We start from the raw sequence: 15,828 nt of genomic DNA, 5'->3' as shown, positions 1-15,828 counted from the left end.
TACCAATATCTTCATGGTCCTGGATCTATGTCAGAGTTCTTGCCTCCCTGAGGGGTATGAATTGCATATAATATAGTAGATATACACTAAAAAAATCCATTTACCTTTGCTTCTTTTAATCTGTAGTCAGGAGGGATCGTTTCCTCTTTTTCACCTACTTTTTCCCGCTTTTCTTCTTTGGATTTCTCCTGGAGGAAAGCCCTCTGTCATTACTATTGTATATCTCATATGTGTATGTATTTTCTTTATATCTATATATGTATTTTCATTTCCCATGAACCAAGTAGCTGAGATTTGGCTTGATGGAAGTACCTTCCGGTTATCACCTATATCTGACCAGGATTATGAAGTCATAGGTTCACAGACTTAGCACTAGAAGGGGCCTCAAACGTCAATGGAATCCAACCCACTCAGCTGAAAGATGAAGAAGTTGAAGATGATAGAAGTGACTCCTGACCCAGCCCAGGATGATAAAACCCCTAAGTGTCTGACATGGATTTCAACTCCAGGTTGACTCAGCACTCAGTCCAATACCTTGTTGCCTTTCTCACAGTCATCATTTATATCCTTTGGAGATATATCTTGGATAAGCACCAGGGTCAGATCAATGCCACTGAGTGGCCACCAGGCCATGTCCCAAGACAGCTAGCAACTACTATTTTTCTCTTTAGCCCTTTGTAAAAGTGCAAATAGTCCAAGGATTTCCTTGAATCATCAGGTAAGTGAGTTTCATCCATTTAAGACCTTTCACAAAATCAAAATGGTGGGCCTTTTTAGGGCCACTTTTAAAGAGGGTATATATGTGGTCACGAGCAGCACAGACTGAGGGGCTGCAATCTGTACTGTTGGAGGGAGTGCTCACATGGATGACCCATTGATGTCAATCCCAAACCAATTAAGCATGAAATTTTACAGGTAAATGTTTTAAAGAGAAACATGCTTAAGCATGCTTTATGAATGTTATAAAAGAGTACTTTTTGGAGGGGAGGAACGGAGGGAGATGGACCTGAATCCTCATTACCTTTACTTTATCCACTGCAGGTTTGTTTTCTTCTGGATCTATTTCTTTCTTTGCTAGACTTCCGGCTAAGGCTTCCACAGCATCATCTGACATCTCTCCCTTTTGAAAAGACATAGGAAGAAACACTGGCTTATTACTGTTTTAAAGATGTATTTATCCAAAAGCATTCAAAAAGATCAATGTTCATCTTGGGCACAATTTATCACATAATATAAAAGCCTGGAATGAAAAAAAAATCCATGTTTCAAAAGTATAGGTTGAAATCATCAGAAGTTCCATAAATGACACTGTATTCACGTTAACATTTGGGCAATGTGTTAAAAGGTGTTTGGGCACTGTGATAAACATACCACAGAAAAATGGGGAGACAGGAGCAGAAACTTTTTCTTAAGTGAATCTTTTGTTTTCATATGAAAGATTTTCATATCATTCATAAAAGGCAGGAAGATCTACCTTCCTCCTGCTGGAACCAGCCCTAAGAAAACCCCAGAAGAAAAGTACATTGAAATACTTTTCTCCATCCCAGGCAGAAGAATATATGAAGGAGGAAAAGGTACAGGATAGCTTAGGATTCATATAACTCCTATGCCTGCCCCCACAAAGACTAATTCTAAAAACCATCCAAAATCCAAAACACTTATCTCCTAAATCATCAAAAAAGAGATATCTCCCTTCTTCCAGAAAAAAAAAAAAACCAACCAAACAAAAAAACTTCACCTCCATTCCAAAAAGGATAAACAGCATGGTATAGCGCAAAGAATACTGGCTTTGGAGTCAGGAAGACCTGGGTTCAAATCCCAACTTAGACATACAATATACTAACTGTGGGAAATGAGGCAAGTCACTAAGCTTCTCTGGGCCTCAGTTTCCTTATATGTAAAATGAGGGATCTGACTTGACCTTTAGGGCCCTTTCCAGGTCTATAGCTATGATTCCATGATCTATCTGCACTTATCAGTCTCCTCATGCCCTGGGCCCCCCTACCAAAGGGATACCATATAATAATGACACAGTATGTGTGAAAACATTAATTTGTAATGATCTCAGACACAAAAGAAATGATGCAAATCTCATTGGTATTTGGTGGCCTGACACTGCAAGGGACATTAAGAGGTTGCCCAAATTACTGCCCCAAATAAACAGTTATGGATAACTCTCAGAATCACAGGAGCACAGATTTTAGGCTGGAACCTTAGAGATCCCTAATGAAGCTGAGGCCCAAGCTGTCTTGACCAAGGTCACATGGGTAGCAAGTAGCGGAGACAGAATTGGACCCTAAGTCTTCTGACTAAAAATCCAATACTCTTTTTTGACAAAGTATGCTACACACACACACACACACACAGTTCTAGTGAACTATAACCTATAAATATGCACCAATTTTTAACATAATTTCAATTGCTATTTGTATATTCATACTACACTCCTTCCTACCCCTAAGTTCAGCTGCTGACACTCTGGCCTTGTCCACAGCAATGCCCAATGGTACTGTCAGCTTGAGGCTTCTCTGTCTTGTGGGAGCAGGAAGCTGGGGTTTGAGCTTGGAAGCAGGAAGGCTTGGACTAGATCTTTCCATACAATGCTTCACACAGTCAGTACTGGGGACTAGAACTCAGGTCTTCTGACTTTAAGATACCTTACTATCTTTTTTATGCAAAGGTGCTAGATAAAATGTTCAGAAAGTATAGTCCTAGCTGGTTATTTATCTCTTATCCCTGTTTTTCCCATTTTTTGTCCCTTGCCTTCCAACCTCTTGTCTCTAGTATGCAATACAATACAAATAACACTAGAACTGGGATCAGAAAAAACATGGTTCAAATTTCAGTTCTGCCACTATGTGACCTTGGGCAAGTCATTGGCATTGAAAATCTCTGGGTCTTAGTTTCTTCAATTACAAAATGAGGAGCTTGGACTAGATGAGACTTAAGTTTTTTTTTTAGTTCTAAAGCTTATGATTCACTTATCTTCTATTCCCTAATTATTAATCAGTAAATGAACAATTAATGCATATTTACTAATGGCCTACTATGTACCTGGACCTTTCCAAGTATAAAGAATGAAATAAGTCTTACTTGCAAGAAACTTCTTGTTCCTAGTACTCAGAGGCCTATGTCTAAGAATTGTTAACCTTTATATAGGAGCATAATTAATAACAATAATAATATTTTTTGTATTTACGTAGCACTTTTGGCTGTCCGCATAACAATCTTGTGAGACAGAAGTATTAGCCAGTATTGGCAAAAGGATTAGCAAAGGATTCAGGAAATCAAGCAAAGTATGTTGGTGTTAGATGGGATGGGGAAAAAACAGAAGCTATTCTCTCTGCTTACTAAGATTCCATAAAACTTAAAGCTTTAATGTTCCTATTGCTTTCCTTCTCTGCTACTGTTCAACAAAGCAGGGAAATGAATTCCCCTATGGACTTAGCATCAAGTTGAGCCCATTCAACACCCAGCAAGAAGTTCTGTTTTGAATTGGAACAATGTGTTTGGGAGGCTAGAAGTGAGTTCTGATGCCATGACTGGGGATCTATCATCTTGCCTTCCTAGCCTCTGACCCTACTTCCAGCTTCTTTCATTGGTCACATTTCTTGATACCCTCAGACTTCTTTGCTATGTGTATCCTTGGCTGTGGCACTTAGAGCTATTGCTGCCATGCTGGCCCTTGTCCTAGGATGCAGAGCCTGAGTTTTCTGGAAAGCGCTTTTAAACCTCGTTCAAGTTGGCCTTGACTGTGGCAGTATAGAGACCTTTGGAGTCAGCTCCAGTAGCATGAAACTGGTGGTGGAGTGAACAAGGGACATTCTGCCAAGGGGCAGCTAGTCAGTTTAATACTAATAGGAATGTATTCCAAGCTCACCAGAATAAAGATTAAAAATTTTTTTGTTAACAGATGCTGCAGATACTGGCAAGACAAGTAGATCAGGTTAGTGATCAAATGACCTCAGATTGCATATAAATTTGTAACTCTCCAGGATCTGCCTCTTTGAGTTCACTATGTAATTTCTTTGAGAAAAAATTTCCTCGTTGGTAAAATGGAAGGAATAATATTTGTACCAAGACCTGTCTCATGGAGTCGTTGTTTTTGTTTTTGTTGTTGTTCAGTCATATTTCAGTCACATCTGCCTCTTTGTGACCTCATTTAGGGTTTTTTGGGTCAAGCATACAGAAGTGGCTTGCCATTTCATTTTCCAGCTCATTAACAGGATTAAGTGACTTGCCCAGGCTCACATGGCTAGTAAGTGTGTGAGGCTAGATTTGAACTTGGGCTTTCCTGACTCCAGACCTGGCACTCTACTCACTGCACCACCTAGCTGCCCCATTTCATGGGTTTGCTGTTAACAAAGGGCTTTGTAAACCTTTACATATTATAAAATAGGTGACACTTTGGCCAGATCTATTTTCTTGGCCTTCTCTAAGGCCAACTGATTGCTGAACCCCTTCATTTTGAGACTTGCAGTATGTTTTAAAGTCATTAGGTAGGACTAAATTTATGGTTAACGAAAGGCATTCTGTTGTTAGTTAATAGAAATAGCTTCCTGAGTTAAAAAATGAAGGAAGGACATACCAGTCATGTGTGTGTGTGTGTGTGTGTGTGTGTGTGTGTGTGTGTTCATGTGTTTGTGTGTGCTTAACTGCAAAAAAAAAAAAAAGAGGAATTACTTCTGTCATGGGCAGTTAGGTGGTACAGTAAGTAGAACTCTAGGCTTGGAACCAGGAACACTCAACTTCATGAGTTCAAATCTGGCCTCAGATACTAACTAGCTGTGTGATTTTGAGGAAGTCACTGTTTGCCTTGGTTTTTCATCTGTAAAATGAGCTGGAAAAGGAAATGGCAAACCACTACAGTATATTTGCCAAGAAAACCCCAAATGGAGTCATGAAGAGTTGGACATGATTAAAAAAACTGAATGCTTCTGTCATGGACCAAAAACTAAAGTCTAGATTGCATCTAGCAACAGAGGAAAGAGTAGAAAGGCAGTTATTTTGAATTGTTTCAAGTTATGTCCGCTTTGTGAAAAATAATTCCTGCGATTTGGCTGCCAGTTAGTTTTTAGAGCAATTTGCTTTGAAGCTACAGAAAATGTAACATTGAACTGTTTGGGGAACAAATAATGACAGAGAGGAAGAGAACAGGGCCAGGCTGAGGACCGTTCATCCCCAAGGTGCTAAGGAATCAGAAAGAAGTTTTCAAAGGTGGCTGAAATGATAGTCTTTTTTTTTTTTTAAATTGTCTCTCTTTATTTTTTCCCAACTTTTATTTTTTTGAAATGGCAGTCTTTAGTAATTACATGAAGTCTTGAGGAGTACATCCTTTTGGTTAAAGACCATCAAATAGTACAGTCATGGGCTCCCAGATTTATGAAAGGACCTTAGAGATAATCTAATCTATCCCCTTCATTTTATAGGTAAGGTAACTGAAGTCAGAGAGGTTAATTCACTTGTCCAAGATTAAAAGGATCATAAATGGCAGAACCAAGATTTGAACTTTGATTTTCTTAACTCCAAACCCAGACTCTCTGCACTGTGCTTGCCATGCAGCAGACTCATAAGGTATCTAAGATTTCCATTGACTTGCATCAAGTCAACAAGCACTGATTAAGTGCTTACCGTGTGCTAGGTGCCATGCTAAGCACCAAGTGTAAAAAATGTAAAAAGTAAAAGTCTAATGGGGAAGATAACGTGCAAGTAACTATGCACCAACAACATATGTACAGGAGAAACTGGAGATATTCAACAGAAAGAAGACACTAAGGTTAAAGAAGATCAGAAAAGGCTACTTGTAGACGGTAAGATTTTAGTTGAGATTTGAAGAAGACAAGAGGCAGAGACGAGGAAGGAGAGAGTCTCAGGCATGGGGGTCATCCAGGGGAAGTGCCTGGAGTAGGGAGATGCAACAGCTTATGAGAGGAAAAAGGCCAGTATCACTGGATTTCAGAGTGCATGGAAAGAAGTTAGGCGTAAGACAGTTGTAAAGGTGGGAAGAGGACAGGTTATAAAGGGTTTTAAAAGCCAAACAGAGGATTTTAAATTTGATTCTGGAGGCAAAATAGGCACTGGAATAGACAGAAAAGGGGTGTGTATGGGAGAGGGAGAGAGAGAGAGACAGACAGAGAGAGAGAAAGAGAGACAGAGAGAAAGAGAGACACAGAGAGAGACAGACAGACAGACAGAGACAGAGAGACAGACAGACAGAGGCAGAGACAGAGAGAGAGACAAACAGAGAGAGAGACAGAGAGAAACAGAGAGAGAGACAGAGAGATAGAGATGGTCAGAGTGAGCATCAGAATGAGACAATATGGGTATGAATCTCTACTAGGAGGCACTGCTGTCTGGGCAGGTGAACAGATGTTCAGAGCACTTCTCAGTACTCCAGGGATTACTCACAGGCTTTGGAGCAGGCTTTTGAGGCGTTTCCTGTACTACACACATGGAAGTTTTTGAAACAACTTCTTTCACAGGTGCAGGGGCTGGAGTCTTGGATTTCTAAAGGAAGAAACACATAATAAACTAAAGTGAAAAGATCTGATTAGCAAAACAGCACATGTATGTACTAAAAATACCTGCTAAAAGCATTATAAACTACAGGAAGAAAATTAAGGGCCTGTGATTGCTCAGTACTAAACTGGGTACATTCTAAACTTCTTCCGGTCACCATTCATAGCACATCTTACTTTATCTGTGAAACAAAATTTTGAATAAATTATCTTAGTTATAGGAATGTCACTGGCAGATAAAGGACAAGAAGAAACATTCAGAAAAAGATAGGATTGAAAATAGTAAGGAAAGGATGGCATAAGAGGGATTTTTGTCAATGATTTCAAGCTTAAATAGTCTATGCCTTATTACTAGAGAAACAATCACAGAAGCACTTCAAATAAGAGATTTAAAACATTTTCAGCTTACTTTTGTTTTCTCAGCTGGTTTAGGTTTTCGTTGAGGTTCAGAACTTTCAAAATCTTTAGATAATTCATCAACAAGTTTGGATTCACTCATAGGCTGCAATGCAAGAAGAAAATTATGTAATATAAAGTGATTGGCTTAACTGAGTGAACAGAAATTTTTTTTTTTTTACTAGAATTAGTTTTCTTTTTCTGGCAATGCACTGCAATTTATTTGTAGCCTACAAAACCAAGTTGCCCAAACCAAGACAACATCAAATACCACATCTAGAATCTTATACTCTCAGGAAAGCTGTCCTGTCATAGCTTTTGTTGTTGTTGTTAGTGCGTTGACTTCAGTCCCCCTCTTTGTAACCCCATTTGGGATTTTCTTGGCAAAGATACTGAAATGGTTTACCATTTCCTTCTCCAGTTCATCTTTCAGATGAGAAAACAGACAAACAGGGTTAAGTGACTTGCCCAGGATCACCCAGCTAGTAAGCATCCGAGGCCAGATTTGAATTCAGGAAGGTGAGTCTTCCTGACTCCAGGCCTGGCACTCTGTCCACCGTGTCACCTAGCTACTTCCTAGAAACAAATACAATTGGCCTAATCGCTGTTACTCAGACAACATTCCATCTCCCATTTCCATGCCTTAACACAGGCTCTCCCTGATGCCAGGAATGTGCCCTCATCTCAGCTCCATCTGTTAGGATTCCTAGGTCCCTTCAAAACTCAGTTCATGGGTCATTTCTTACATGGAGCCTTTCCTGATGTTCTGCTCTGCCATCTCCCACCCTTGTCGGACCTCTTACACAATATTTGCCTGGAATATACTTTGCACACACACATATATATATATGTGTGTATATATATTTCCCCCACTTGATAGAGTCTAAGATCTCTAAGAGTAAGGGACTGTTGCTTTTGGCTTTGTATTCCCCACCACCCTGCATGGTGGCTGGCACATGGTTAGGGCTTAATCATTTGTCTGACTGACTACTATTTCCACACAATTACAGATACAGATACAAAGAAATATGAGCAGACCTGTGAAAGCAATATAAAATGGGGTTAACCTAATCTGACTATGTTGCTTATGACTAGGTAAAAAAAAAAAGGTTAATAAAATGTTATAAAGCTCTGGAGATAATGATATAACCAAGTACTCTCTGATAGGTCTCCACAATAAAGATGAGAAGATACCGTGGATACCTGGTCTAATGCTGCCGTCACAATCACACTGATGTGAGGTTTGAATATCAGACTATACAGACAACAATACCTGGGGTGTCAGGAATTCTCAACTTATACTCAACATTTTTGTTGGGAAGGAAAAAAAAGCATCACTTTGAGAGTATTTAGTCATTTCCTAACCTTTGGTTTTTCTTCAGGCTTTGGTAATAGAGGTTTCCCATCCTTATCCTGAAAATAAAATGGAAAATGGTTTTTGTTTTGTTATATTACCATACTGACAATTTTGCCATCCTTAGACAGTTCAGGCTAGAAGCAAGATTATAGGTATGAGCGGGAGCAGGTTTTATCGTACTGCAGCTAATTCAGATTTCAAATTGATCAGTGTAACAGGAAGCTATCGAAAAGAAGAAGTTTATGGTATATTATAACAAAATATAGTTTTTGTGTATATATATGCTGGTGGTACCTTAAGTATACCATAAGTAAAGCCATATGTAGAGAATTTCCACCATCCCTTTTTTTTTTTTAATTGAGCAGTGGCTCTATTTAACAAGCCAATATGGATGTTCACTATAGCAGCAATTAAACAGACAAGAGACTACATGGTAAGAAGAAGAAAAGAAAAAGGATGGAGAAGGGCCTCGAATTTATACCATATGTAGAGTGGTTAAAGGAAGTAAGAAGGATTCTCCTGGAGAAGAGGAGACTTGAGAAGAAGGGGAAGGCATGATAGCTGTCTTCTAGTATTTGGCAAACTGCACAGACATTTGCAAAAGATGAGAGATGTGAGACATGAGACATGAGGAAAAAGGATCAAGGCCATTTGGTTTTACTGGTTTTATAAAACCAATATTAATTTTAATTTACTCTACCATAAAATGGGTATGCCAACGTCACACAAAACATAAGCAAATTCTTTTTTTGTGTGTGAGATAATCAGGGTTAAATGACTTGCCCAAGGTCACACGGCTAGTAAGTGTCAAGTCTGAGGTTGCATTTGAACTCAGGTCCTCTTGACTCCAGGGCCAGTGCTCTATCTACTATACCAGCTAGCTGCCCCAACATAAGCAAATTCTTTAGCAAGCATAAGTGTTTATTTTCCACATAATGTCTATTTGTATTATCGCAAAAGGAAATTTTTAAATCAACTATAGAAGCCTGCCTTTCCTCCTAGGCCAAGGATGTGATTCTATCTTCTACCACAGGACTGTGTAGTGACCCAGTGAGCTGGATTTTCCAAGAAATGAAAAAGTGCAATTTAAAATGTTAGTACCGTCTTTAATGCCCAGAATACTCTCAGGCTGGCAGGGCTGATGACATTTTACCTTGAAGAACAGTTGTTAGTATTCCCTGAAAGCCAATATGTAAGGAATTGCCATGAGACAAGATGTTCAGTAGCACACAGATATGGGGGGCATGAATCTAATTGTATAATTAGATTAGATATAGATATAATTAGATAAAATCTGACATTACCGTTGCTGGTTTTAACTGGTAGTCAGTTGGGAGGGTATCTTCACGCTCACCACATTTCTTTAGTCTTTCCTCTCTGGATTTTGCCTGAAGAACAAGTAGAAAACAAAAAACCCAGCTGCTTTAACATTATTCCTTTAGCCCATTCAGTAAAAAAAAAAAAATCCTACGCAAACAAGGCACTCAACACACATCAACTGAATGAAGTTACACATGCTCCATGACTATATCTACATTAATACATAAAAGGAGGAAGAAAAATTCCTCCAGAGTGGTAGCAGCCTTCATGAAAGCCAGTGCCCGGCCAAGGTGAGCCCTTGAGCTGCACCTGAGTTATCCAAAGGGGCACTGAAGTTTTCAAAGAATTCCTATTGTTTGGTCTAAAAAAGAAATTAGCATTTAAGGATAACACATTTCCAGAGGATTTTCACATCTCTTGTGTCCGTCCCTTTCTATCCACTTACTCAGCCATCAGCCTGGTTCATTTCCTTCTAGTCTCTCACTCAGACTCAGTAGCCTCCTAACTGATCTCCTGGCCTCAGGTGATTTCCAACTCATGTATTCTCCACACAGTTGCCAGAGTAAACTGAAAGTGCTTTGCAACTGTGACCCACAATACCTGAATAGCATGCAAAATCACCAACATCTCTCCACAGTTAAAACACCAGTCTTCCTCATCTTCTCCCATCCATCACCTTCTACTGCTCCTCACTGTTATGTTGTTCAGTCACTTACTTGGGGGTCCACTCGGAATTTCTCTGAACCAAATTCATGCTTGTTTTCAAGTTTAAGGGCTAGATTTATAAATATTCTTCTCTGTCCCAGATTACATAGAAGCAAATTTCTAATTTTCTTTTAATCAAACTCTCCCAATTAGGAAGTGAAGGATAGCATTACTAGCTCACTTTTAACCTTGGCCAAAAGAAAAGCTAAAACGAGACTTCAGAGAAGTAGAACAATGCAAGATTGTCAAACGGCGCGATGTGAAATACCTCATCGACTTCCTTGTAGGAACTTGTATCTATCTCAGGCTCTGCTTCTGGGCTGCCAAGTGTGTCACAGAGATCATCGAGAGCTTGTTTGGAGGCTGTCTCTGAATACAACTATTTTGAGAATAAGCAGAAAAAAGTCTTTAAGTTATAAGCAAGTGTTTACAAATAATAGCATAATAGAAAAAACACTGGGCCAGCCAGCAGAGAACCTATCCATTCTCTGCGATTAACTACATCTGTGACCTCAGGTCAGTCTTGTCACCTCTTGGAGTCTCCGTTTCCTCATCTGTATGTAAAACAAGGGAGTTGGATGAGATCATCTCTGAGGACCTTCCCAATTCTAAATCTATGACCCTATTTTTGCTGAAATGCCCCTTAAAGTACTGTCTTGTGGGATAGGGGGCATCAAGAAGGGCACTTCACTGGATAATAAGCCAAACAATGGATGGGAAAAAATCCTAGTGGGCTGACTGTAATTGCCAAATGTGAGTTAGCAGTGTGATGCAGCAGAAAAAAAGATAAATCAATACTGGGTTGCATTAAGGACACAGCTTTCAGGAATAATGTGCTGGTTGTTTCATAATCCACCTTGGCCAGAGCACATCTGGGGTACTGTGTTTACTTCCGGGGGCCATAGTTTAAGATGGACATGAATAAACCAGAGACTATGCAGAAGAACACAGTAAGATGGTGATGGGCCTGGTGTCCATGCCATATGAGACTCGGTTGAGGAAATGGGGCCTAGAAAAGAGGGGACTTAAATGTTTTCAACTATCTTATGCCCCTGACGGCAGAACAAGAAGCTATGGAGAAAAATTACAAAAAGGTGACAAGACTGGATGTCAAGAAAAACTTCCTATCTCAAGGTAGAATGGGGTGACTCATGAGGCAAAGGGTTCCTTCTCCTTGGAGGTCTCCAAGCAGACGCAGGATGATTATTTCTGGAGTACATCATACTGAAAAGATTCTGTTTTGAGTATGAGATGGACTAAATGGGCCCGTGAGGTCTCTCCCGTCCAACTCTGAAATTCTGTGATTCTGAAATGTGTGGAAAAACCAGAAAAGGACCCTAGAGATAGTAGTTATAATTGGCCTGTGGTAACAATTGATGATATTTCCTTTTCCCTTAGGAAGCTTGAAAACATTTTTCATTGCTTATCATTTCCATTAAATTATATTGTTTTTTCAACCTACCAATTCCAAGTTATCACTCCTTACTAGCTCTCTTGCTAAACCTTTACAGCACCTAAATGTGATTTCTCTGGGTCAGCATTTTAATGTCTTCTGAAGAATGTCTTCACCTGCCAACTTCCCCAGTTGCACAGAGGGATTGAGAAAGGCCAACTCATGTTCTCTTGGCAGCCTCATCCCAGCTGTGGCTGGAACACTGCCTAGCAGGGCTGTGGTGTCCATTATTGTCACACTAGCCATTCAGATAAAAACAAACAAGCTTTCCTTTACAGGGAAATGACGGGAGGCTGGACAAGGAACTCTGACAAATAACTCCACGACATCATGCTGCTTGAGGCCACATGGGACACACATGGTGTGCTCTCCAGGCATAAAGCAGGCTATGAGAGGAGGGAATGTTCTTGTTTGTAAGAGGGGAAGAAGTGCTCAACAGGGCTGCCATGTCCATTTGAATCAAGTTGATTTAGGAATATGAAGAGGAAAGAGGTGCTGCTTGAATGATTACTGATCTCTAAGGCTTCTCCCAGCTCTTAACATGGTAGGATTTTCCCATCTCCTGTTTCATAACAGTGAGGGGTTCATAGGAGAACATGCAAGCTCTCTTTCAGAACACCATAAATGTAACTCAATGAACAGGCATTTATTAAATGTCTATTATGTGCCAGGATCTCTGGTAGGCACTGGGGATAGAAAGGCAAAAAGATTAAAATAGTTTCTTCCCTAAAAGAGTTTATTGGGGGAGATAACATGTGTGTGTGTGTGTGTTTGTGTGTGTATACACAAAACAGGTAGAAATAAGGATATACAAAATATATACAAAGTAGGTACAAGATGATTTGGGGGAAGGCAAGTATATATCATACTATAATACAAAATGCAGAGCAGGGAGAAATTGCTTAACAGTCTTATTTTTGCCTGAAAGGTGACCAAAAAGATATAAGTTGACATTAGCCCTTCTTCTTATATATGGGCATAGCCTACCTGTGTGTACAGGATTTAGATCTGGAAGCAACTTTAGAGATTATTAAAATTCAATTTCATTTTACATAAAGGGAAACTGAGGTACAGGAGCTAAGTGAATTTCCTTTCCCAATTTTTGAGAATAATTTGTGTAGTATGGCTAATAAATTATTCTTTAAATGTCTGAGGCAATTATGAATCCATCTAGTTTGGATTAATTTTTTATTTTATGAAATTGAATTATTAGAGATTTTTATTTCATATTCTGCTAATTTGGATATTTTATGATTTTACAGATAATTCTTCATCTTTCTTCAGTTCTCGTTTCTGATAATTCTTTTTTTCTCGATGTATTACAATTTTACCTGGTTTATTTTAAAATGAACAATTTGATTTTCTTGCCTCTTATTTTTTAATCAAATTAGCTAACAATCCACTAATTTTGTAGTAAATGACATTCCCAAGGATAGAGAACTATTTCTATCCAGGAAATCCTGGATTTTAACCCATATCCTATGACTCCTTGGCTTCTTTCCCCTTTACCATATGGCTTCTTGCTGGATACAGATAGATATGACTCCAATCAGTTTTAATAGCCCAAACACACAAGCGGGAAGATACATCTCGTATTTTATAGAACACTGTTTGTATCTGCCTAATCAATGGGGGTTACAGGAAAGCCAATGATTATTCTCAGATAGAACTGGGTTAGTTTCCTAAGGAAGAAGCATTGGTACCTCATCTATCCTTCGTTTCTTCTCATCTGGCGGAACAGCACTTTTGACCAGGTCTACTGACTGGGCTTTTAACACCTCTCCTCCTGAAGCTTTCTGAAAGATAAAGACCAAAATCCAAACTTCCACATGAGGAACCCTTTGAGCATTAACACTGTTGACCAGAATTAACAAGCATTTTTTAAAGACAGAAATAGCATTTCTCGCCAAATACCATTGAGAACAATACCTCTTTATCTGTTGCCTTGCCTGGAGCTGCAGAACTACAAGTGAAGTCTGAGGACAAGGAATCGATAGCTTCATCTTCTCCCATTGGTTTCTAGAGGAAAAGGCACTATGAATGGCACGTGGTATGGATGTGGTTCAAGTTTAATGACAGGTTATTTCACACACAGCAAAGGATTGATACTAAAACGGATTCATGATGGAATCAATTTGATCCACTGGTACAAAATGCAATTAGCCCATCATTCTCAAGTCCTCCCATAAATCCTCCATATGCCTGCCCCCTCCCTTGCATGCTGGAGCCTTCCCCTAAGTCTGTGGATAACAGTGCACATAGGCCAGATTAGTCCACGCATCTGGCTCATTTTAGCAGCATATATATCTCTTAAGTGTTAGAGATTGTCAATGACCTGGGCGCAGAATTGAAGAAAAAGAGGAGAAAAAGCTAGGTCTCATTTGGAAAATTACATTGTGCTCTCAATGAATCTGAGCTGCTTGCTGTCAAAAAAGTTCATCTTTTCAACACCAATATTCTCCCAGCAATTTTATGAGGTTTATATGGAACACCATAATCTCTGAATAATTAAAACTGTTAAGTAGCAGGAGGGATGATGCAGTATCTCTGAATGAGGGGTGGTAAACAGGCATCCACAGGTCACCAATGATGACCTGCCTTCAAGAAATAACAGAGGTATCAAGAAAACCCATGATCAGCAACCAGCAAAGGTTGGTCCAAAAAGTAAGCGGGTGATAATTATGAACCATACTAATAAAGCACTGAATTATTTCTTTAGATTTCTCATCTTTCTAAAGAAGCTTTTCTTTCCAGACATCTGACTCACAATCATCTCAATATATTTTTATGCTGTTTTTCTTCTCATGGGAAATATACAGAAAATGAATGAGCCACATTCTCAGTGAGTAGCAGTTAGAATCTTGAGATTTTCTCTTCCTTCCTTCCTTCCTTCCTTCCTTCCTTCCTTCCTTCCTTCCTTCCTCCCTTCCTTCCTTCTTTTCCTCTTTCCTTTCCTTCCTTTCCTTCCTTCCTCCTCTCCTCTCCTTTCCTTTCCCTCCCTCCCTCCCTTCCTCCCTCCCTTCTTTTCTTTTTGTCTTACAAGGTGATCATCTAAACTTACCTCAGTGTCTGGTGGACCTGTGGCTGCCCCTTCATGACTCTGAAAGAAACATTAATTTGGGGATGATGAAAAGGTTATTCCATGGCCAAAATGGGATTTTTAATGTTTTATGAAAAACAGCACCTAATAGGTTTACAGAATGAGGATTTGTTTTACATTTTAAAATCATGCTTTCTAAATAAAGTAATAATAATAATTTAACAGTGATGCACACTTAGCTCTAGGAAATATGAAATACAACTCTATGTTCATCCTACTTACTTCCAATAGCTTTCTGTATTCTGGTGGAATTGTGCTTTCCCTTTTGCCCAACTCCTCTATGTAAGTGGAAGAAAGTGATTCCTGAAATATTTACAAAAACATAGATGTAATTTAATTAGTTGAAAACACCAAAGGAACCTACTAAAACTGAAGCCCTATATGTTATCAAGTCATGAAGTTGCTATAAGATGATCTACAATCTAGATAGAAAACTGATACTTTAAATAATAATTACATTAAATTTGGACAAATCATAGCACGTATGTAAGTAGCCAAAAGTTATGAGGATCAAATGAGATAATATTAGTAAAACATTTACTTCCCTAGCCCCTGGAATATTACATGAAATTGAGTCAACAAACATTTATTAAGCACTTTCTATGTTTTAGGCACTGTTCCAGTACTGAGGTTACATCCTAATTCTTTAATAGAATATTAATGTAGTTAAATAATTCTATAAATATATACACATATATACATACACACAAATATATATATATATACATGCATATACACAAATACACACAGACATATATGTTTCATAAATGCAAAGACCATACATTCTATAATATTGTGGTTTAGGAGAATATAAACTCTATGAAATCAGGAACTATATGGTTTTTGTCTCTGTTTTCCCAGATTCTATCACAGTTTCTTTACATATATATAGTGTTTAAATAAATGTTTGTTGACTTGAATGCCAAAGCCTTAGAAATATATAGTCAAGTCAACAAGCATTTATTAGGCACCTACTATG

The 15,828-nt window shown here is 38.8% G+C and overlaps 1 protein-coding gene across 5 annotated transcripts in view; it reads right to left on the bottom strand.

Annotated features, from left to right (window-relative positions):
- The window catches only part of CAST (calpastatin), a 127,761-nt gene that overhangs the window by 25,033 nt on the left and 86,900 nt on the right, over positions 1-15,828 (bottom strand). For all 5 annotated transcript variants that reach the window (XM_069085152.1, XM_069085155.1, XM_069085150.1 and 2 more), the window contains 11 exons: positions 15,072-15,152; positions 14,811-14,849; positions 13,679-13,768; positions 13,453-13,545; positions 10,565-10,675; positions 9,576-9,659; positions 8,280-8,327; positions 6,928-7,020; positions 6,409-6,507; positions 1,022-1,120; positions 105-188 (listed from right to left, as the gene is read on the bottom strand). In XM_069085152.1, coding sequence (XP_068941253.1) covers positions 105-188; positions 1,022-1,120; positions 6,409-6,507; positions 6,928-7,020; positions 8,280-8,327; positions 9,576-9,659; positions 10,565-10,675; positions 13,453-13,545; positions 13,679-13,768; positions 14,811-14,849; positions 15,072-15,152 — 921 coding nt within the window. The remainder of the gene's footprint in view (positions 1-104; positions 189-1,021; positions 1,121-6,408; positions 6,508-6,927; positions 7,021-8,279; positions 8,328-9,575; positions 9,660-10,564; positions 10,676-13,452; positions 13,546-13,678; positions 13,769-14,810; positions 14,850-15,071; positions 15,153-15,828) is intronic.

The sequence above is a fragment of the Petaurus breviceps genome, unplaced genomic scaffold (assembly GCF_028583685.1).
Source record: "Petaurus breviceps papuanus isolate PSGF00001 unplaced genomic scaffold, PetGlider_PUasm1.0 175, whole genome shotgun sequence".
NCBI classification, from domain to species: Eukaryota; Metazoa; Chordata; class Mammalia; order Diprotodontia; family Petauridae; genus Petaurus; species Petaurus breviceps.
This window is presented reverse-complemented; position numbering and strand designations above follow the sequence as displayed.